We start from the raw sequence: 17,901 nt of genomic DNA, 5'->3' as shown, positions 1-17,901 counted from the left end.
TGATAATACTCTCTTTTCCCTGTTAATAATTTCCTTCCTATGCTTTTTAGTCACTGCCTTTAAATATTTTTTACTGTCCTGACTACTCTGTTCTTGTTTGCATAATATCCTTTAATTCTGCTCTGCTTTTACTTGAAGCTTGGAATACATTTTCCACCACCTAACTGAATGTGCCTAGTGAGCACTTGAAATATGGCAGTTCACACAGATGTAAGTATAAAATACACAAATTTTCAAGTTTTGTAATGAAAAAGAGAATATAGCCTGGACAGTGTAGCTCAGTTGGTTGGAGCATTGTCCCATATACCAAAAGGGCACAAATTTGACTCTGGATTTCCCGTGAGGGCACGTGCGGGTTTGATCCCAGGTTGGGGCACATACAAGAGGTATCCTATTGCTGTTTCCCTCACATCAATGTTTCTCTTCCTTTGTCTATCCTTCTTCCCATCTCTCTCAAATCAGTAAAACATATTTTTGGGTAAGGATTAAAAAAAATAAGAGAATATTAAATATCTCACCAAAATTTTAATATTGATTACATGTTGATAATGTTTTGAATAAGTTGGGTTAAGTAAAAAATACTATAATTTTGCCTATGATTCTTTACTTTTCAAATGTGGTTAGTATATTTCAGGCTTGAAACAATGTTTATCTAAATTTCATCTTTATTTATTTATTTATTTATTTTTACTATAAATGTTTATTGAACTGAAATGAACTGCTATCAAGGTTGCAGTAAATCTCGAGTCCAAGTGGTGCTTTCAGATCTTTCCGGATCTCAGAAGTTCCACTTAAAACCCCAGAACACTGGACAAGTTTGCTAATCACTTAAAAGTCTCAGAGGAGTATCTAAACTCCCATTAAAGCAAAAATATCATCAATGTCATCTGTCTCCTTATTGCTTCTTGATGTATTATGTTTAGTTATTTGCATCATTGTCCATGAATCCCTTTCATTTTCATTGCTTCCTGTAAGGTTTTCATGATTTTGTTTCTCCTTTGTTTGTATGACAGGATTTGAAGCTCTGCTACTCAAGAGATGCTTACTGTTAGCATAGAGATTAGTTTTATAAACTGCTCGGTGTGAGTCTCCGTTTACTGGTATCTGTAGAACTCTGAGTCCCTTGCCTTGGCTGTAACTTTCTCTGTGGTTTTCTCTGTCTCAGTAAATACTTATTCTGTGATCTTCTTAGTCTCCAATGGTGCTTTGAAGTTTTAAAAACTTACTGGTTTTCCATATAATATACATTTTTCTTCTGAATTACAGTACTAGCCCTCTGGAACATTTAGGTCCCATTTTCCCAGTCTAATACTAAGCTTCTTCAGAGTCAGGGTAGCTCTTCATAGTTCTTTTCATATATTGGAATGTAGGTATAGATGTAAAAAATATATGTACACACACACACACACACACATGTATAAATGATGGCTAATATTGCCACTTTATCAAAGAGGATACTTATGTTAGAGGATACCAATTGTGATGTGTTTGTGTGTGTGCGTGCGCGCACGTGCTTGCGCTTAAATTTTCACCCAAGGTTATTTTTCCATTGATTTTTAGAGCTAGTAGCAGGGATGGGGTGAGGCAGAGAGAGAAACATTAATGTTGGTTGCCTCCAGCATGCTCCCTGAGCCTGCAACCGAGGTGCTTTACCCTTCAGTCCTCGGGTTGACACTCTGTCCACTGAGCCAAACCAGATGGGCCCACTTGTGATGTTTTTGCTTAATGCTATTGGCAATAGGGGAAGTTGATGTGAAGGGGAGGAGACATTACTTTGGTCTGAAATATTAAAGTCTGACGTGTTTTTCCCAAGTGTATCCAGGCCACGGATAGTTCTGAACTGTTTATTCCATTGTGATTTTACTGCCATCTGGCGTCAGGACCAGGAAACTGTAACTCAGAGTTTCTTTCCTTTTCTCCCCAGAGAAAGCAGGCAGTCTTTTCTCTCAATATGGGCCCGCTCTTCTGTATTCTCAAAGTTAACAGTACGAGCTCATTTTATTTCAGAAGACCTTTCTTCTCCCCTGGAGCACTCTTCCCTGGGCTCTTTTCATAACTCACCCATTTCCTTCATGTTTCTGTGACCATCTTTCATTTTCAGACTGCCCAGTTCTCTCACAGGTGGTAGTTTTCTAGCCTTAAATTCTGGACCTTCTATTCTTTTTAGCCTTTGTTTTCATCCATACTCAAGGCTTAAATACTACTTTTCTACGGACACATTGATTGTTATAACCAAAATCTCTTCGGGTCTTTGCATCAATATCGCTAGGTGCCTACCAAGAGGTTATTTGAGGTTTTGAATTATCATTTTTGAATCTAAGATGTGGAATCCCCCATGCCACCCCTACTTCTCATAGTTTTCTTTTCTCATTTCAATAATCCATTAACGCCAGAATTCTGGGAAGCACCTTAACATTTCCTGTCACACTTATTACATTTATCATGTGCCATTGAATCTTCCAAGGTGTCTTCTTGTACATGTAAAGTTTGTGACTCCTTTTTTGCTCTGCTGTACCTAAGCTATCACTGTCTCTAGCCTGGACTGAGTAGGTTACCAGTTAGTTTCTCTGCATGCACTCTTTATTGTATTTACATGTTTTATTTTTATTTTTTAATATTAGCCTTTCTTAACTAACCCGGGAGTCCTGTGGTGGGAGAGACTACATGCATTTGGTTCACCATTAGGTTTCCAGCACCTGGTGCAGTACCTAAAACCTGTGTGATACCTGTACAGCCACTCTGGCTCTCACCAATGTTGATGTGACTCCTGTAGTTTAGTGATTAAGCTTGAATATATTAGAATTTCTTTATTTTAGTATTTTGTTCAAGTTCATTAATAATGAGTTTTTAATTTTTTTTTGCTCAGAGAAACTTAAGTGTATCTATAAAGGCAATATATTTTGGATATTAATCAGATAATGACAACAACCTACTTACATATTGGGGAGTGCCAGTCAATATGCTGAAATTAGTTTTAGCATTGGCAATTTCATGCCATTGCTTTGTCTTTTAGCATTCTTCTGAATTTAAATTTCTTTAATTTTTTTTTTTTTTTTTTTTTTTAGCTGTGGGCTGAAATTCTTTTACATATCTTTTTTTTTTTTTTAATAAGTTTTTATTTTTCATATCATTACAAATGTTCCCCCCCCCCCCACCATTGCTCTCCTCCACCAGGTTCCCACTCCACCCTCTGCCCTTTCCCCTCTCCCCATTGTCCTCGTCCATAGGTGCACAGTTTATGTTCAGTCTCTTCCCACGCCCCCCTCTCCCCTTTTCCCCAAGAATCGTCAGTTCACTCCCCTTCCATACCTCTGATTCTATTATATTCAACAGTTAATATTGTTCATCAGATTTTTTTTAATTTCCTTGGTTTTTAGATTCACTTGTTGATAATTACGTATTTGTTGTTCATAATTTTTATCTTTGTTTATTTTCTCTTCTGAAAGAACCCCCTTCAGCAATTCATATAATTCTGGTTTGGTGGTGATGAACTCCTTTAGCTTTTTTTCATTAGTGAAGCTCTTTATCTGGCCTTCGATTCTGAATGATAGCTTTGCTGGGTAGCTTATTTTTGGCTGTAGGTTCTTGCTATTCATCACCTTGAATATTTCTTGCCATTCCCTTCTGGCCTGCATGGTTTCTGTTGAGAAGTCAGCTGACAATCGTATAGGTGCTCCTTTATAAGTTACTACCTTCTTTGCTCTTGCTTCTTTTAATATTCTCTCTTTATCTTTTGCTCTTGGAATTTTAATAATGATGTGTCTCAGTGTGGTCCTCTTTGGATTCCTTTTGTTTGGAGTTCTGTGCACTTCCTGGACTTGTAAGTCATATTCTTTCACCAGGTGGGGGAAGTTTTCTGTCACTATTTCTTTCAGTATGTTTTCGATATCTTGCTCTCTCTCATCTTCTGGAACCCCCATAATTCTGATGTTGGTTCGCTTGAAGTTGTCCCAGAGGTTTCTTACATTATCTTCAATTTTCTGGATTCTCTTGCCTTCTAGCTTCTGTGGAGGAGTGTCTTCTGGCTCTTTATGTTCCAAATCTTTGACTTGATTCTTGCGATCTTCCCTTCTGTTTTTAGGACTCTGTAGAATATTTTTTATTTCAGACAATGTATTCTTTATTTCTTGTTGATCCCTTATCATTTCTTGTTGACTCCTTATTAATTCTAGTTGATCTCTTTTCATATCCTCATAGGCCTTATCCATCTTTTCTAGGAAATTCTTGAAAAACCTTATAAGCGTAGATTTGAACTCTATATCCAGACGCTTTTTGTCCTCCATTTCTTTCGTTTGTGATCTATTTTGTTGTCGCATTTCGCAGTTACAGATGGGACGGGGTTTCAGGGTGGAGCTGCAGCTTTGGCTTCCGTCAGCCCCGCCCTATGCGGGTCCTTCAGTGCTCGCTGCCTGCGCCTCTGAGAGAAAGGTGCCCTCGATTTTCGCCTGCTGCCAAACAGTCTATGCTCTCCCACAATGAGCCCGGTATTGGGGTTCAGTTCAGTTGGAAGTGGAGTTGGAAGTGGCGTTCACAGCAGTCTGGAGCCCCAGTCTCCTTCCTGTCAGGGCAATCCCGCGGCACAGCCTACCGTCCCTTCTCTGGGGGCAGTGTGCGCGCCTCCGGGACCTCCTTTCTCCGCTACCCCGGGGTTCCGACTTACAGCCCAGCTCCCTCTGGCTGAGCCTGAGTCCCCGGGGTCTGGCCCAGAACTGGGGTTCAGAGCAGTTGGGGGCCCAGCACAGTCGGAGTGTTTATCTCCTTTCCGCTAGGGAACGCCCGCCAGGCACTCGGCCTCCCTCCTCTCCGGCTCCGTCCTCTTCGCGTGCGCCGCGTGTCTCCGTACCTTAGGCTTTTACAGCTCCTCCGTGCTTCCTTCTGGTTTTCTCCTTGCTTCTTGTTGTAGGATTTCCAGTCAGTCGACTTTCCTGTAGTTCTGGGTAATGTCCATTTTATATTTTAGTTGTATTTTATTAAAATTGTTGTGTGCGGCTGCGGCTAGTTGCCTACCCGAGCAGCCATCTTGGATTCTCTCCTAAATTTCTTTAATTTTTAAAAATATATTTTTATTGATTTCAGAGAGGAAGGGAGAGGTAGATAGAGAGAGACAGAAACATCAATAATGAGAATCAGTGATCAGCTGCCTGTTGCACGTCCCCCACTAGGGATCGAGCCCTTCCCCAGAATCGAACCTGGGACCCTTCAGTCTACAGGCTGACGCTCTATGCACTGAGCCAAATCAGCTAAGGCTAAAGTTTTTAATTTTAATATGAAGGTATATTTGCTAAATCTTCAGTTAAAACCTGTCTGATTCCATGTGTTCTTTTAAATAGAAGCTCAAGACTTAATAGTTTAATAATTTTGATTTGCTTTATTTTATTATTTTTTAATTGATTTCAGAGAGGAAGAGAGAGAAAAAAACATAAATGATGAGAGTCTTTGATCAGCTGCCTCTTGCATGCCCCACATTGGGGATGGAGCCCACAACCTGGGCATGTTCCCTGACTTGGAATCAAACTGTGACGACCTAGTTCATAGGTTGGTGCTCAACCTCTGAAGCATGCTGGCCAAGCTGCTTGGTGTTTTAAAGATAGTTTTGATTTTATAAAGTTTTGCTAGTTAGGCTTGCTTCCTACATTGAGTTAATGATATTACTTAATAAAGAAGTTTAATCCTATCTAATAAAAGAGTAATATGTAAATTGACTGTACCTCCACTAGACCCACAAGTCATGCCCACCAGCCAATCAGGAGTGAGTATGCAAGTTAACCCAACCAAGATGATTGCGGCCATGGAACGAGCAGGAGGCTTCGGTTTCCCCGGCAATGGTGGAAGCCAAGCTTCCTGCACACTAGCTGGCCCCCACTCATGCACCAGGCCTCTATCCTATCTAAAAAAAGAATAATATGCAGATTGACCATCACTCCAACACACAAGAGGGCTGGCCACCACAAGATGTCCAGGAGTGGAGGGCAATTGGGAGTGATAAGGCCAGCAGGGGAGGGCAGTTGTGAGTGATCAGACCAGTGAGAGAGGGCAGTTGGGAGGGACCAGGCCTGCATGGGAGGGCAGTTAGGGTGACCAGGCCAGCAGGGGAGAGCAATTGGGGGGCGACCAGGCCTGCAGGAGAGGGCAGTTAGGGGTAACAAGGCCTGCAGGGGAGGGCAGTTAGGGGTGACCATGCCTGCAGGGAAGGGCAGATAGAGACAATCAGGCTGGCAGGGTAGTGGTTAGGGGGTGATCAGGCTGGCAGGCAGAAGTGGTTAGGGGAAATCAGGAAGGCAGACAGGCAGATGGTTGGGAGCCAGCAGTCCTGGATTGTGAGAGGAATGTCCGACTGCCTGTTTAGGCCCGGGTCTAAACAGGCAGTCGGACATCCCTCGAGGAGTCCCAGATTGGAGAGGGTGCAGGCTGGGCTGAGGGACCTCTAGTTTGTAAAAATAAAAGTTATTATAAAAAGTTGGTTTTTAGAGATAAGAATACAGATTTAGAAAACAAAGATTTAATAAGCATATATCAGGGTTTCTCAGCCTTATCATTATTAACGTTTTTGGTGAGATAGTTTATTGTTATGTGTATGGGAGCTATAATGGGCATTGTAGGGTTTAGTAATATCCTTGATCTCTACCCACCAGTGGTAGCCCTTCCTCTCTAATTGTGATAACAGACATCATTGTAAGTATAGCCAAATTGTTGTGTGGGGGCAAAATTTCACCATTTGAAAATCAGTATATACTGTACTTGGAAGGCGATAAGAAGCCATGAAGTATCTCACTTGGGAAGTCTTTGGCCTCCTTTAGGTGTCTGAGAATATGGTAACTGGATGGTCTATTGTTAATGGCAAAAAGAAGTAGAAGCTATATGACTGTATTGTTTTCACATTTTGAAATTACTGTACTTGCTTAGAATAAAGTAACTTTTACATTTACCACCTGGTTCTATCCCAAACTGAAAAAATGATGCATTCTAAAACATATTTCACTGATAAAGTTTCATTTTGTGGGCTGACTTAAGAAGTTAGGTGGTGGTAGAAAAGGGAACCAAGATTACTTGAAGAGTAGCTGGTATTCAGAGCTTTTGCCATCTGTGGATATATGGGGTAAAGGATATAATTAACCTCTTTTCTTTTCAAAGGGACATGAGAGATGGCTTTAGAAGAAAAAGTTTCCACACTTCCCATTACATGAGAGACCGGTCTCCTCATAAAAGAGAAACTCCGTTTTTAAGAGAATCACCTGTTGGCAGAAAGGATTCTCCACACAGCAGATCTGGCTCCAGTGTCAGTAGTAGAAGCTACTCTCCAGAAAGAAGCAAAACTTACTCTTTCCATCAGTCTCAACATAGAAGTATGTGTTTTAAAAACTTTTCCTTTTTCTTTTACACTGATGAGAAAGTACTAAGACAGATTGCCTTAGAGGTGCTGTAAAAGCTATATATATATATATATATATATATATATATATATATATTTATATATTTATATTTATATTTATATTTATATTTATTTATTTTTAATTAAACATTTTTTTTAAATTTCACTTACAGAAAAATTGAAAGAATAGTTTAATGAACACCATACAAACACATACACAGGCACTCATTTTCTGAACCATTTCAAGTTACTTTTATTTCTTCAGCATTATAAGCATGTTGGAAGGTCATACACTCCTGATTTTCTGCAGTTTTGTGCTGTTCCAACCTCTTTAATCTTTTGTCACTAGCTAATATTTCTATATATCTGACAGCACATTTTTCATGAAAAATACCATTGGTTTTCTTTAAATATAAAGTATAGCCTTCTAGAATTTAGAGTTAAATCTACCTTTTGCAACCTTCAATTTGTTTTCTTTAAATTTGGACAAGCATAACATTCTGTGCAATAATGTCATCCTGACTGAGTTGCGTAGTGTGTGTGGGAATAGATAAATGAAATTTTCCTGTATTATATTTCTAGACTCTATTACCTGCTCATTCACAAAAAATTGCATTCACAAAAACTTTCCTGTTGCCTTCTATATTCAAGGCACTGTGTTAGATAGAAAGCTGTCCCTGTCACCAAGGAACTAGAATATGTATATGTATTTTCTCCCAACTGATAACAACTTTATCAATTTGTAAATATATCATATGTAAAATATAATTGATACAAGAATCAGGATGTCATAAATAAGCTAACCTAACAGGAGCAGGTCAAAATAAGAGAGATTCTCACTCTGGGGATGGGAGAATATGACATTTGGGCTTATCTTTCATTTCAGATTTCTGTAAGTGGAGAAGTATCTACTAGGTATAAGGAATTATAAGTTGAAAAATCAGAAAAGTCTAGGATTTTTTTTTCCTTTTTAACTCCTTTTCTATTATGTGTTTTTTTCAAATAATAACATTTTTAGTTTGACAGTCTGTCTCCTGGGTGTTAAGATGGATGGAAAATCACTTCAGGTTATCAGAATGTCTCCATTGGAGCTGTTGTTGGATTCTTGTATTTAAGAAACATTTATCAATTTTTTACTATTTTCAGAGCTAGATAGAGTAGGGTTTCCAAATTTTTTTTTTAACTACATGTGTATGAATGGTCATACACTTACATATGTCTGAGTGCTTAAAATGTTTTCAGAATAGTTCCAGATAACAGTTTTGTTCTGGAGTTCAGTGTTCACAGTCTGATATTCTCTCCCTCACTTCCACCACCCTTCTCTCCATGAAGGAGAAAAGCTATCTGAAAGTTGCTCACACGCACAGCCAGAAATATCCAAAATTAGCCAGATACCTTCTAGGAACATAGTTTTTGTATGTATATGACTTAAATTCAAATCTATTAATGATTTGATTAAGAGGAGGAAAGTATCATGGGAAACTGATTATGAAGCCTTTCAAACAAAACATGAATAAAATGGAGGCTTGAACTTCTTACTTGACGGCTTATAGTTATTTATGATAGTTATTGGTGGATTAGCTAATGCTCTAACCATTGAGCATGCTGGCCATGGCTGGGCTGAACTGTTAAATGGTTTTCTATGCTCCTTTTATGTAAATGGTTTTCAGAGTAGTAGCATAAGATCATCTGTCAAAAAGATAATTAAATCTTGTTTTGATCAGTAAATGGGAAAAGTAATGATTAATTTACATATTTATGATACCAACTTTTGCTTTAAATCTAATTGTAACAAATATTGATAGCACCTTACCTTGCTTTTCTTAAAAAAAGGACTGAGAAACAGTGTCCTTCAATGATCAGTCATTTAAACTGGGTTAATTAGCAATATTGTATTAATTTAGTTTTCTAATTAAATAATTTTGCCATAGATTTTATTTTTAATTTTTAAATTACCTTAAATTCTATTTTTTTCATATATCTTTATTGATTTCAGAGAGAAAGGGAGAGGGAGATAGAGAGAGAAACATCAATGATAAGAATCCTTGATCAGCTGAGACTGGTTTGGCTCAATGGATAGAGCGTCGGCTTGGGGACTGAAAGGTCCCAGGTTCGATTCCGGTCAAGGACATGTACCTTAGTTGCGGGCATATCCCCGGTGGGGGGTGTGCAGGAGTCAGCTGATCGATGACTCTCTCATCGATGTTTCTAGCTCTCTTTCTCTCTCCCTTCCTCTCTGTACAAAATCAATAAAAAAAAAAAAAAAAAAAAAATCCTTGATCACCTGCCTCCTGCACACCCTGTACTAGAGATTGAGCCTGCAACCTGGGCATGTGCCCTTGACCGGAATTGAACCTGGGACCCTTCAGTCCACAGGCTGCTGCTCTATCCACTGAGCTAAACCAGCTAGGTTTTGCCATGGATATAAAATGTTTGTATAAATAACAGGTAAAAATAATTTTGCTAATTTTACCATTTTGCTAATTCTTTAACTTTTTTTTTTTGCTTTTTATTCATACTTTTCAGAGTAATTTTACTTATTTTAATAATCACTTATTAGTTTGGCCATAGTAACCGTTTTTTTTTAATTAAAAATTGCTTTTCAGTTACAGTTGAAATTCAATATTATATTAGTTTCAGGTGTTTAGCACTGTGGTTAGAAATTTATATAACTTGTGAAGTAGACTGACTGATATAATTGTAGTACCTACCTCTGGCACATGGTAACCATTTAAGGACTAATTATTCATAATTCTTCTGTGCATTTAATGTCTGTTATGTGCTTAATTATAAGCCACAGAATGATTTTTACTCCTTTTTCATCTCAACTAGTTATTTCCCATTTTGAGCTTATACATGTGCACACGAACACACACGTGCACACATGCATTTAATTAAATTTATTTTACTTGGCTTTTTGGGTTAAACCTATGGAACTTTGTTCTGCTTTAGACTGATTATCCTCCTAAGTCAAATTGTTTTTATGATGTGCTTCATGTATAAGACCTCTGCTTATAACTTAATTGGACTAATCTGTTCAGAGCTGTGCCTACCATATTATTTTTTGTTCCTTTTGTTATCCATATTTACATGCCACCAGTGTGGGTTGTCCTAGTTAACCTCATTTCCTTTTCCTTTGTTTATGAGACTGTTCTAGTTAAAATTGTTTTGAATATTTTTAAAAAAATATATATTTTATTGATTTTTTACAGAGAGGAAGAGAGAGGGATAGAGAGTTAGAAATGTCGACGAGAGAGAAACATCGACCAGCTGTCTCTTGCACACCCCCTACTGGGGATGTGCCCGCAACCCTGGTACGTGCCCTTGACCGGGATCGAACCTGGGACCCTTCAGTCCGCAGACCAATGCTCTACCACTGAGCCAAACCGGTTTCGGCTGTTTTGAATATTTTTTAAAAATATGTTTTTATTGACTTTTTAGAGAGAGAGGAGAAGGGAGAGGGATGGACAGATAGAAACATCAATGAGAGAGAGACATCATGCTCCTGCAGCTTCCCCCACTGGGGATCGATTCTGCAACCTGGACATGTGCCCTGACCACCGGAATCGAACCATGACCTCTTGGTTCATAGATTGATGCTCAACCACCAAGCCACACCAGTCGGGCTTGAATATTTTTACTTGAAGTTTATTTTTATTCTAATTAATCTGACCAAACATCTTCCCATTCGTCAGCTCTCTGGGATATTTACTTTCCCATTTGACTTCCCCTTTTCAAATGAATCCTATTCTTTTCCTAGCTTAACTTTTATCTTTTGTTTAGGATTATAGCATTGTAATACACCAGAGATCACTAAGTTTAGTCACTTATACCCAGTGAGTAAAGTACTTCCTGTGATGTTTAATGTATCACAATCTAGCCTTTCCATCTTTGTATAGCTCACTTTAATAAAAACAATTAAAATAATTTCTTTTAACATGTATATAATGCTATTTATCTTAAACCTATAAAGATAATATTTTTTTTAAAATATTGTAACCATTTATGTATTTGAGGAGTCCCATCATAATCTTCTTGATTTTTGTTTTTCAGGTATAAATATATTTAGTTCTTTCAGCTGTTCCTTTTATTTGGCATGCTTTTTGGACCTTTTGCTGTGCTGATTTTTTTTCTGTTCCTTTCAAGTTCTGATGCCAGAAGTAAACTTTTATTTTGTCAACCGCATTGCATTACTGATCCTTACTGAGACTGTAGACAATTGAAACCTAAACCATTTTCCTATATTTTATTCTTAAACAAAATGCTCTTCAGCTGTACTTTTTCTGCTGCAGTTGTTTGTGTGTAGTTAATACATTAAAAGATCTAGTTATGTTAAATTTCATTTAATTACCTTTGGCTTATAATTTTCTTCCATAGAGGTTTAAAAATCTCATTTAGTGATCCTATTATTAGCAGCAAATAAATAGCTTTGTTTTATCTGCAAATGAAGTATGCATTATGTGTTTTATATTAATCATTAATGATTTTGTTGAGTAGTGTAAGATAAGACCTAATACAGAAACTTTAAAGACCTCTCTCTGTGGACTTCAGCCATTTGTCTGCATTATATTTGCTGCTATTCAACCAACTGTGATTCCTAATCTTGTCTTTCTTTCACTTGTGGATTTCATGGAAGACTACTTTATTGAAATTCAAGTTACAAAGCATTTCCTCTATCAAAACAATGGCATAGAGATTGCCTTGCCTTTTTTTTTTTAAACATTTTCCTCCGATGATTATGTCAGTGATTATAAATTGCCTCTTTGTTAATTCATTCTAAACATTTGCTATAGATTATAATGTCAACTTTATCAGTGATGCTCATATATGAATTAGGCAATGTGACATTTAGGTTGAATTTTTAAAATATCATTACTCTGGAAGATTTGGAAATTTATTGTTTTTTTTGATCTGTGTCTGTTTTTCTTTATTTTTTAAATTATTTTTTATTTTAAAAAATATTTTTATTGATTTTTTACGAGAGGAAGGGAGAGAGATAGAGAGCTAGAAACTTTGATGAGAGAGAAACACCGACCAGCTGCCTCTTGCACACCCCCTACCAGGGATGTGCCTGCAACCAATGTACATGCCCCTGACCGGAATCGAACCTGGGACCTTTCAGTCTGCAGATCAACGCTCTACCACTGAGCCAAACCGGTTTCGGCTGTTTTTCTTTCTTTTTAAATCTTTATTGTTGAAAGTATTACCTATGTCTCTTCTCCCCCCCAATTGATTGACCCCTTCTAGCTCCTACCCCTGGCCTCTACCACCCTATTGTCTGTGTCCATGGGTTATACATATATGCATAGCAGTTCTTTGGTTGAACATGTCTGTTTTTTAGTTCTGACTTTGGGCCCACCCTCCCCTTATTTTCTTTTTTAATCCTCACCCGATGATATGCTTATGGACTTCTTCAGAGAGCCAGAGAAAAACATCAGTGTGAGAGAGAAACATTGATCTGTTGTCTCCCTTGCAGGCCCCAACCAGGAATCAAACCAACAACCTTTTGTTGTATGGGTTGATGCTCCAATCAACTGAGCGTTGTTTTATTTTTTAATATATTTTTGTTGGATTTCAGAGCAAAAGGGAGAGAGAGAGAGAGAGAGATAGAAACATCCCTTGCAGTCACCACACTTTGTCCATGTCCATGAATGTTATTGAAAAGACTTTCATTCTGAAGTGTGTTTTGTCCCTATATGTCAGTCACTGTACCAAGAATTTAATAATATGCAAGTCAGAATCCATAATTTTATGATCTTTAATGATTTTTTTTCTAGTAGTGTCCTTCGTTCTTTCATGGATTATCAATAACAACACTGTATTAGATTGTATGAGTCTGGTTAGTTTTATCATAGCTTTCATCCAGATAACACATTAGAAAGAAAGCATATTTCTGAAAGATCATATCAAATTTATAGCTTTTATTTTTAAAGAGTCATCAAATATTGTTTTATTAATATTTAAATCAGCTATTATTTCAGAATCACCAAATAGTAAATTCTTTTAGAACTTTTAAATGTTTGTTAGAATAATAATCTGCTTCTTAGCTTTGATTTCATCTTCATGGAAAGAACTTTATACCTGGTCTATGGAACCAGTATTTGAAATTCCTCTTCATTTTCTTCCTTCCCATTTATTCTTTCACTCACCAAAATATTGGCTTGGATTTTGATTTCCTTACTGCCCTATGCAGAATTTTTCTTTCCTGGTTTCCTCCCTTTATCCTAATTTGGAACTTATTTTCTTTAGCAAGTCACAGCAAAGGCAGAAATGTGTTGAGCTTTTTTGTCCTGCTCTCAAGCAGGGAGTTAGTGGTGCTTACTAAGATCATGTGTGAGATGAATTTGAGGTAATAGCTAAAGAGTAGCATCCTGTCAGTTAGAAATAAAGACATGTGAATTAAAGAAGCAGATTTGAAAAACAGGGTATTTATAATGTTGATTGGAGCCACAAGAATAGCAGAGCATAAAGAACTGGGGTTAGGAACACTCACTTTGAGGAACAATAACCAACAAAGAAGAAAGAGAAAGGTGTAGTTAGGAAGTATAAACACCGAAGTACAAAGAAAGGCATGAAAACCAAATGGCAAAATATTTAAAAAAAAAAACTTGTTTAGAAATCATTAAGATACTATAGTAGAGGACAAGAAGAAAGACCCTTGGTGGTTGTTTTTTTTAGTTGATCTTTACAGACAATGGAAGGGAGAAGGAGAGAAAGAGAAACATCAATGTGATAGTGACACATATGTTGGCAGCCTCATGCACACTCCCTATCTGTGATTGTGGTTGCAACCCAGGCATGTGCCTGACCAAGAATCAAACCTGGAATTTTTTGGTGTACAGGATGACACCGGCCAGGACAAGAACCTTGGTTTTAATATACATATATCCTTGGAATCTCTGGGATGAAGAGTTTAAGCACAGTGGGGTTGTTTCTGTCTTTTGTATTAAATATACTCTAAAATTTAAAAAATTGAAACGACTTGATTTAAAAAAAAATTTTTTTTTTTATCATTCTGCAATTTGAGCCAAGTTCAACCAGGTGGTTTTACTAGTCTGTTAGAATTTATTAAATAGTCCAAAGTTGTTTAGGGCAGCATGGCTAGAACTCTGTAGTTAAATGTGGTAATTCCTGTAGTATCTCTGAAATTTGGTATCGAAATCAATAAACATAGCATGTATTAGTAAACTGACTCTTTGGAAAGGAAAACTACCTGATTTTTGATATTTGCCAATGTTCATTTGTAAATGCTACCACTGTGGCTGATTTCAGGCTACCCATATGGAGTCATTAAACTTGTATTTTGGAAGAGATGCAGACATTCCACTTTCACTAGCTAACATGAGCCAGCCTCAGACTCCAGACACTCCTGTAAAACATCCCTGTCCTAATTTCTTTATCTACAAAGAATTTGAGACAAGTTAACAAAATAAACACATAATAAAATAGGATTACAAAAATGGGTGAAGGCTTTTATGTAAAAGGAAAATTAAATGAAAATAAAAATAAGAATAAAGTTATTCATCTATTAAATAAATGCCTATAATAAGGCTCTCAGTAGTTGCTGTAGGTGAACTTAGGATTTGGCTAAAACAAAGAGGAAATGAGCAGTAACAGTGTTCACAGTGTACCTTGGGTAAAAACATATCAGCTGCTCAGGAGGAACAAACATTTCCTGATGATAGATCAGTGAACAATAAGAGGGACACTGCATCTTCAGCAGCATTCTTCCAAAAGTAGGAGGGCACCATTGGTTTAATACAAGGTGCTGACAGTGCCAAAATGGTTCAGAAAAGGTGTGTTACTTTCTCCGAAAAAAGGTAAAATTGGCAATTTGGGGGATATAGTAGAAGAAGGAATTTATATGCTATTGCAGATACCTGGGAATCTCGGCTAGTATATTTTGCCTATTGAGAAAGCTGATTCTATCTGCATCAAGAGTTTGCAGGAAGCTAATAAAATATTTACATGCTTCTAAGTATGAGATAATTAGGGATCCACCAAAGACAGTAGGTGTGGATTTATGTATAAAGAAAATTCATCACCCTTGCTGGTTTGGCTCAGTGCACAGAGGGTTGGCCTGTGGACTGAAGGGTCCTGGGTTTTATTCAGGTCAAGGGCATGTACCTCAGTTGCAGGCTCCTTCTTGGTCCATGCCCTGGTGGGGGCGCTTGCAGGACTCACATGAATATTTCCTGTCTTTCCCTCCCTCTGCCACTCTCTCTAAAAATCAATGGAAAAATATCCTGGGGGTTGGGGGGGAAGAGCGGGGGGGGGGGGGGGAATCCTCGGGTGAGGATAAAAAATTAAAAAAAGAAAGAAAATTCATCTATGAGAAAGTTTGTATAAAAAGAAATAGCATGATCTAGTAATCGGCTTCCTGTTGAGAGCATTTCAAAATAACCAGTATGAAATCCTTCCTGTGTTCTTTTTTATTGCTAGTGATAATTCAATTTTGATATTTTGGTGTTATTCTTTAATCAATCCTTTGTTGACTTTATAGAGGAGATTAGATTAGGCTCTTAAAATTAAGAGTAAGATATGATCTCATCTTCAATTTTTGGTATCTTTATTTTATGATCCTTTCCTCATTTCTTTCTGCCCATGCTATCCTCGGCTAGCCTCATCTTCATATTTCATGTTGTTGGTCTTGGACCCAGTCCACTTATGATCTTAGGCAGATTTTTTTCTTGTTACGTTACTCTTCTTCCGTGGTGGCTGATCAGGCAGCTGTACTTGAAGGCAGGTTAGGAAAAAGGTTAGAAGTTCCTATTCTCATCACTACCACTTCTGGGTCCTTCTCTTGTTCCTCCTGGGCGCAGAGGTGCTTACTGGTAGTAATTCCTCCCTGCCCACCTTTCCTTAGAATCCGTGCGTGCTGCTGCTTCCTACAAACGGCAGAGTGAAGGAAAGCCAGAAAGAGGTGAGTTTTGAGCTAGATTTTTATTTGGGGCTGTGAAAGGGTGGGGGCTTGGAAATGATTGAGGTTATAGAAGGGAAAGTGTGTAACTGCTCCAGTAGTCTACTGTTGGAACCAGAGTTGAACAGTAGACTCAGATAATAGGTATTCAAAGGTGAGGTGCCCGGGCCAGCCATTCCTGGTCAGCAATAGTTACCTCATAGAAGGTTGAGATCTATAGACTAGTCATTGACAGGTACAATAGTAGGTTCTGGGGTTTCTTACCTTTCCTCTGCCCTTTCTGCTACCTTCTATGTCATCCTTTTCATTATCTTTTGCTTCTTGCCTGTCCGTCCCTTTCATGCACTTGGTATATAGTATACTGCCAAGCCACCTTCCCTACCCTTCAGTGTTCTTTGCTTCTGCACACTGTCATTAGTTGATACCTGCTTAAGTTAGCTCTTCTGCAGCTACAATCAAAATAGATTGTAAGGCTATACTTGGGCACCATACTTGGCATAGCCAAAGTGCTGATGTTTTGTTTGTAAAGGAAATGCTAGGTATAAATTAACAAGTACTTGTGAAAGTTTTTTCTGTGTTTGGCTGCTATGTGCCAGAATTGAACTTTCAAGTATGCCTTTAGTGTGCTGTGCTTATTGGTTCAGCTCATTTCCTTTGAAGAAATAGATTATCTGAATAGGATGGGGGGAGTTCATTGTAGTCTAAGAGTAAAAAAACAAATTATCTTTTCACCAAATTTTTGAGTGCCTACTTTTTTAGTTAAAGGACTCAAGCTAGGTAGGTCCTGAGAATTCAGAAATAAATAAGCTATGCTACATTTACCTTTAGGTGCTTTTGATGTGGGGGTAGACTGACACTGTCACAGTATCCTGTGGAATTTACCATGTGCAATGGAAATACAGTAGGGAGTGACTTAGCCATGTTCTGAATTATTTGGGGATGTGGTGATGATTGGTATTTTATTTTTGATTTTTAAGGTCTACAAGAACTTGTAAACTTGCTTAGTGTGGAACTTTTTAATGATACCATAAGTTAAAAGATTCTAGGGTTTTGTCTTTTTTAAGACTGTTGGAGTTTCAGAGTTGGGATACTGTGCCTAGAGCAGGAATTGGACATTTGTTGTGTCCTGTACATTTCTGGATATTTAGCAGCATCCCTAGCCTTTGTTTACTATGTATCAGAGGCAAATCTCCCACTTGTGAAATAAAAAGTATCTTTACACATTGCCAAATGTTCCTAGAGAGACGAGGGATGTGTTTGTGTGTGTGTGTGTGTGTGTGTGTGTGTGTTGGGGGGAGGAGGGGGGGAGGGAGAGCTGAGAAAGCCTTTCTGGTCTTCAGGACATTAGAAAGAGATGTTACTCACTATTGTCCTAAGGGCCTCAGAAGCCTGAGTGTCTCCAGGCCCTTGCTTAGCGATCTCGGAGGAAGAGCCTAAGAGGATTTTTTTTGACTGAAGCTGGCTTTGCCTCAGTTGTATATTCGTTTTGTCTCTGCCTCTGCTCTTGACTGATTTCTTGGCCTTAATTCACTGTCCAGTCTTGACCAGCTTCTGTGTCACTGCAAACTTGGTGTCACTTTTTCCTCTTCTTCATAATTTCACCAGTTTTTCT

At 37.9% G+C, this 17,901-nt stretch overlaps 1 protein-coding gene across 12 annotated transcripts in view; it reads left to right on the top strand.

Moving 5' to 3' along the window:
• PPHLN1 (periphilin 1) overlaps window positions 1–17,901 on the top strand; it is a 99,271-nt gene that overhangs the window by 30,344 nt on the left and 51,026 nt on the right. For 6 of the 12 annotated variants that reach the window (XM_084876679.1, XM_084876683.1, XM_084876672.1 and 3 more), the window contains 2 exons: window positions 7,132–7,343; window positions 16,236–16,292. In XM_084876679.1, coding sequence (XP_084732805.1) covers window positions 7,132–7,343; window positions 16,236–16,292 — 269 coding nt within the window. The remainder of the gene's footprint in view (window positions 1–7,131; window positions 7,344–16,235; window positions 16,293–17,901) is intronic. The other 6 variants (XM_084876674.1, XM_084876681.1, XM_084876677.1 and 3 more) reach the window with 1 other exon arrangement.

This window comes from Pipistrellus hanaki (assembly GCF_964339955.1).
Source record: "Pipistrellus hanaki genome assembly, chromosome: 3".
Taxonomy (NCBI): domain Eukaryota; kingdom Metazoa; phylum Chordata; class Mammalia; order Chiroptera; family Vespertilionidae; genus Pipistrellus; species Pipistrellus hanaki.
The sequence above is the reverse complement of the archived record's forward strand: the minus strand, read 5'-3'. Positions and strand labels throughout refer to the sequence as shown.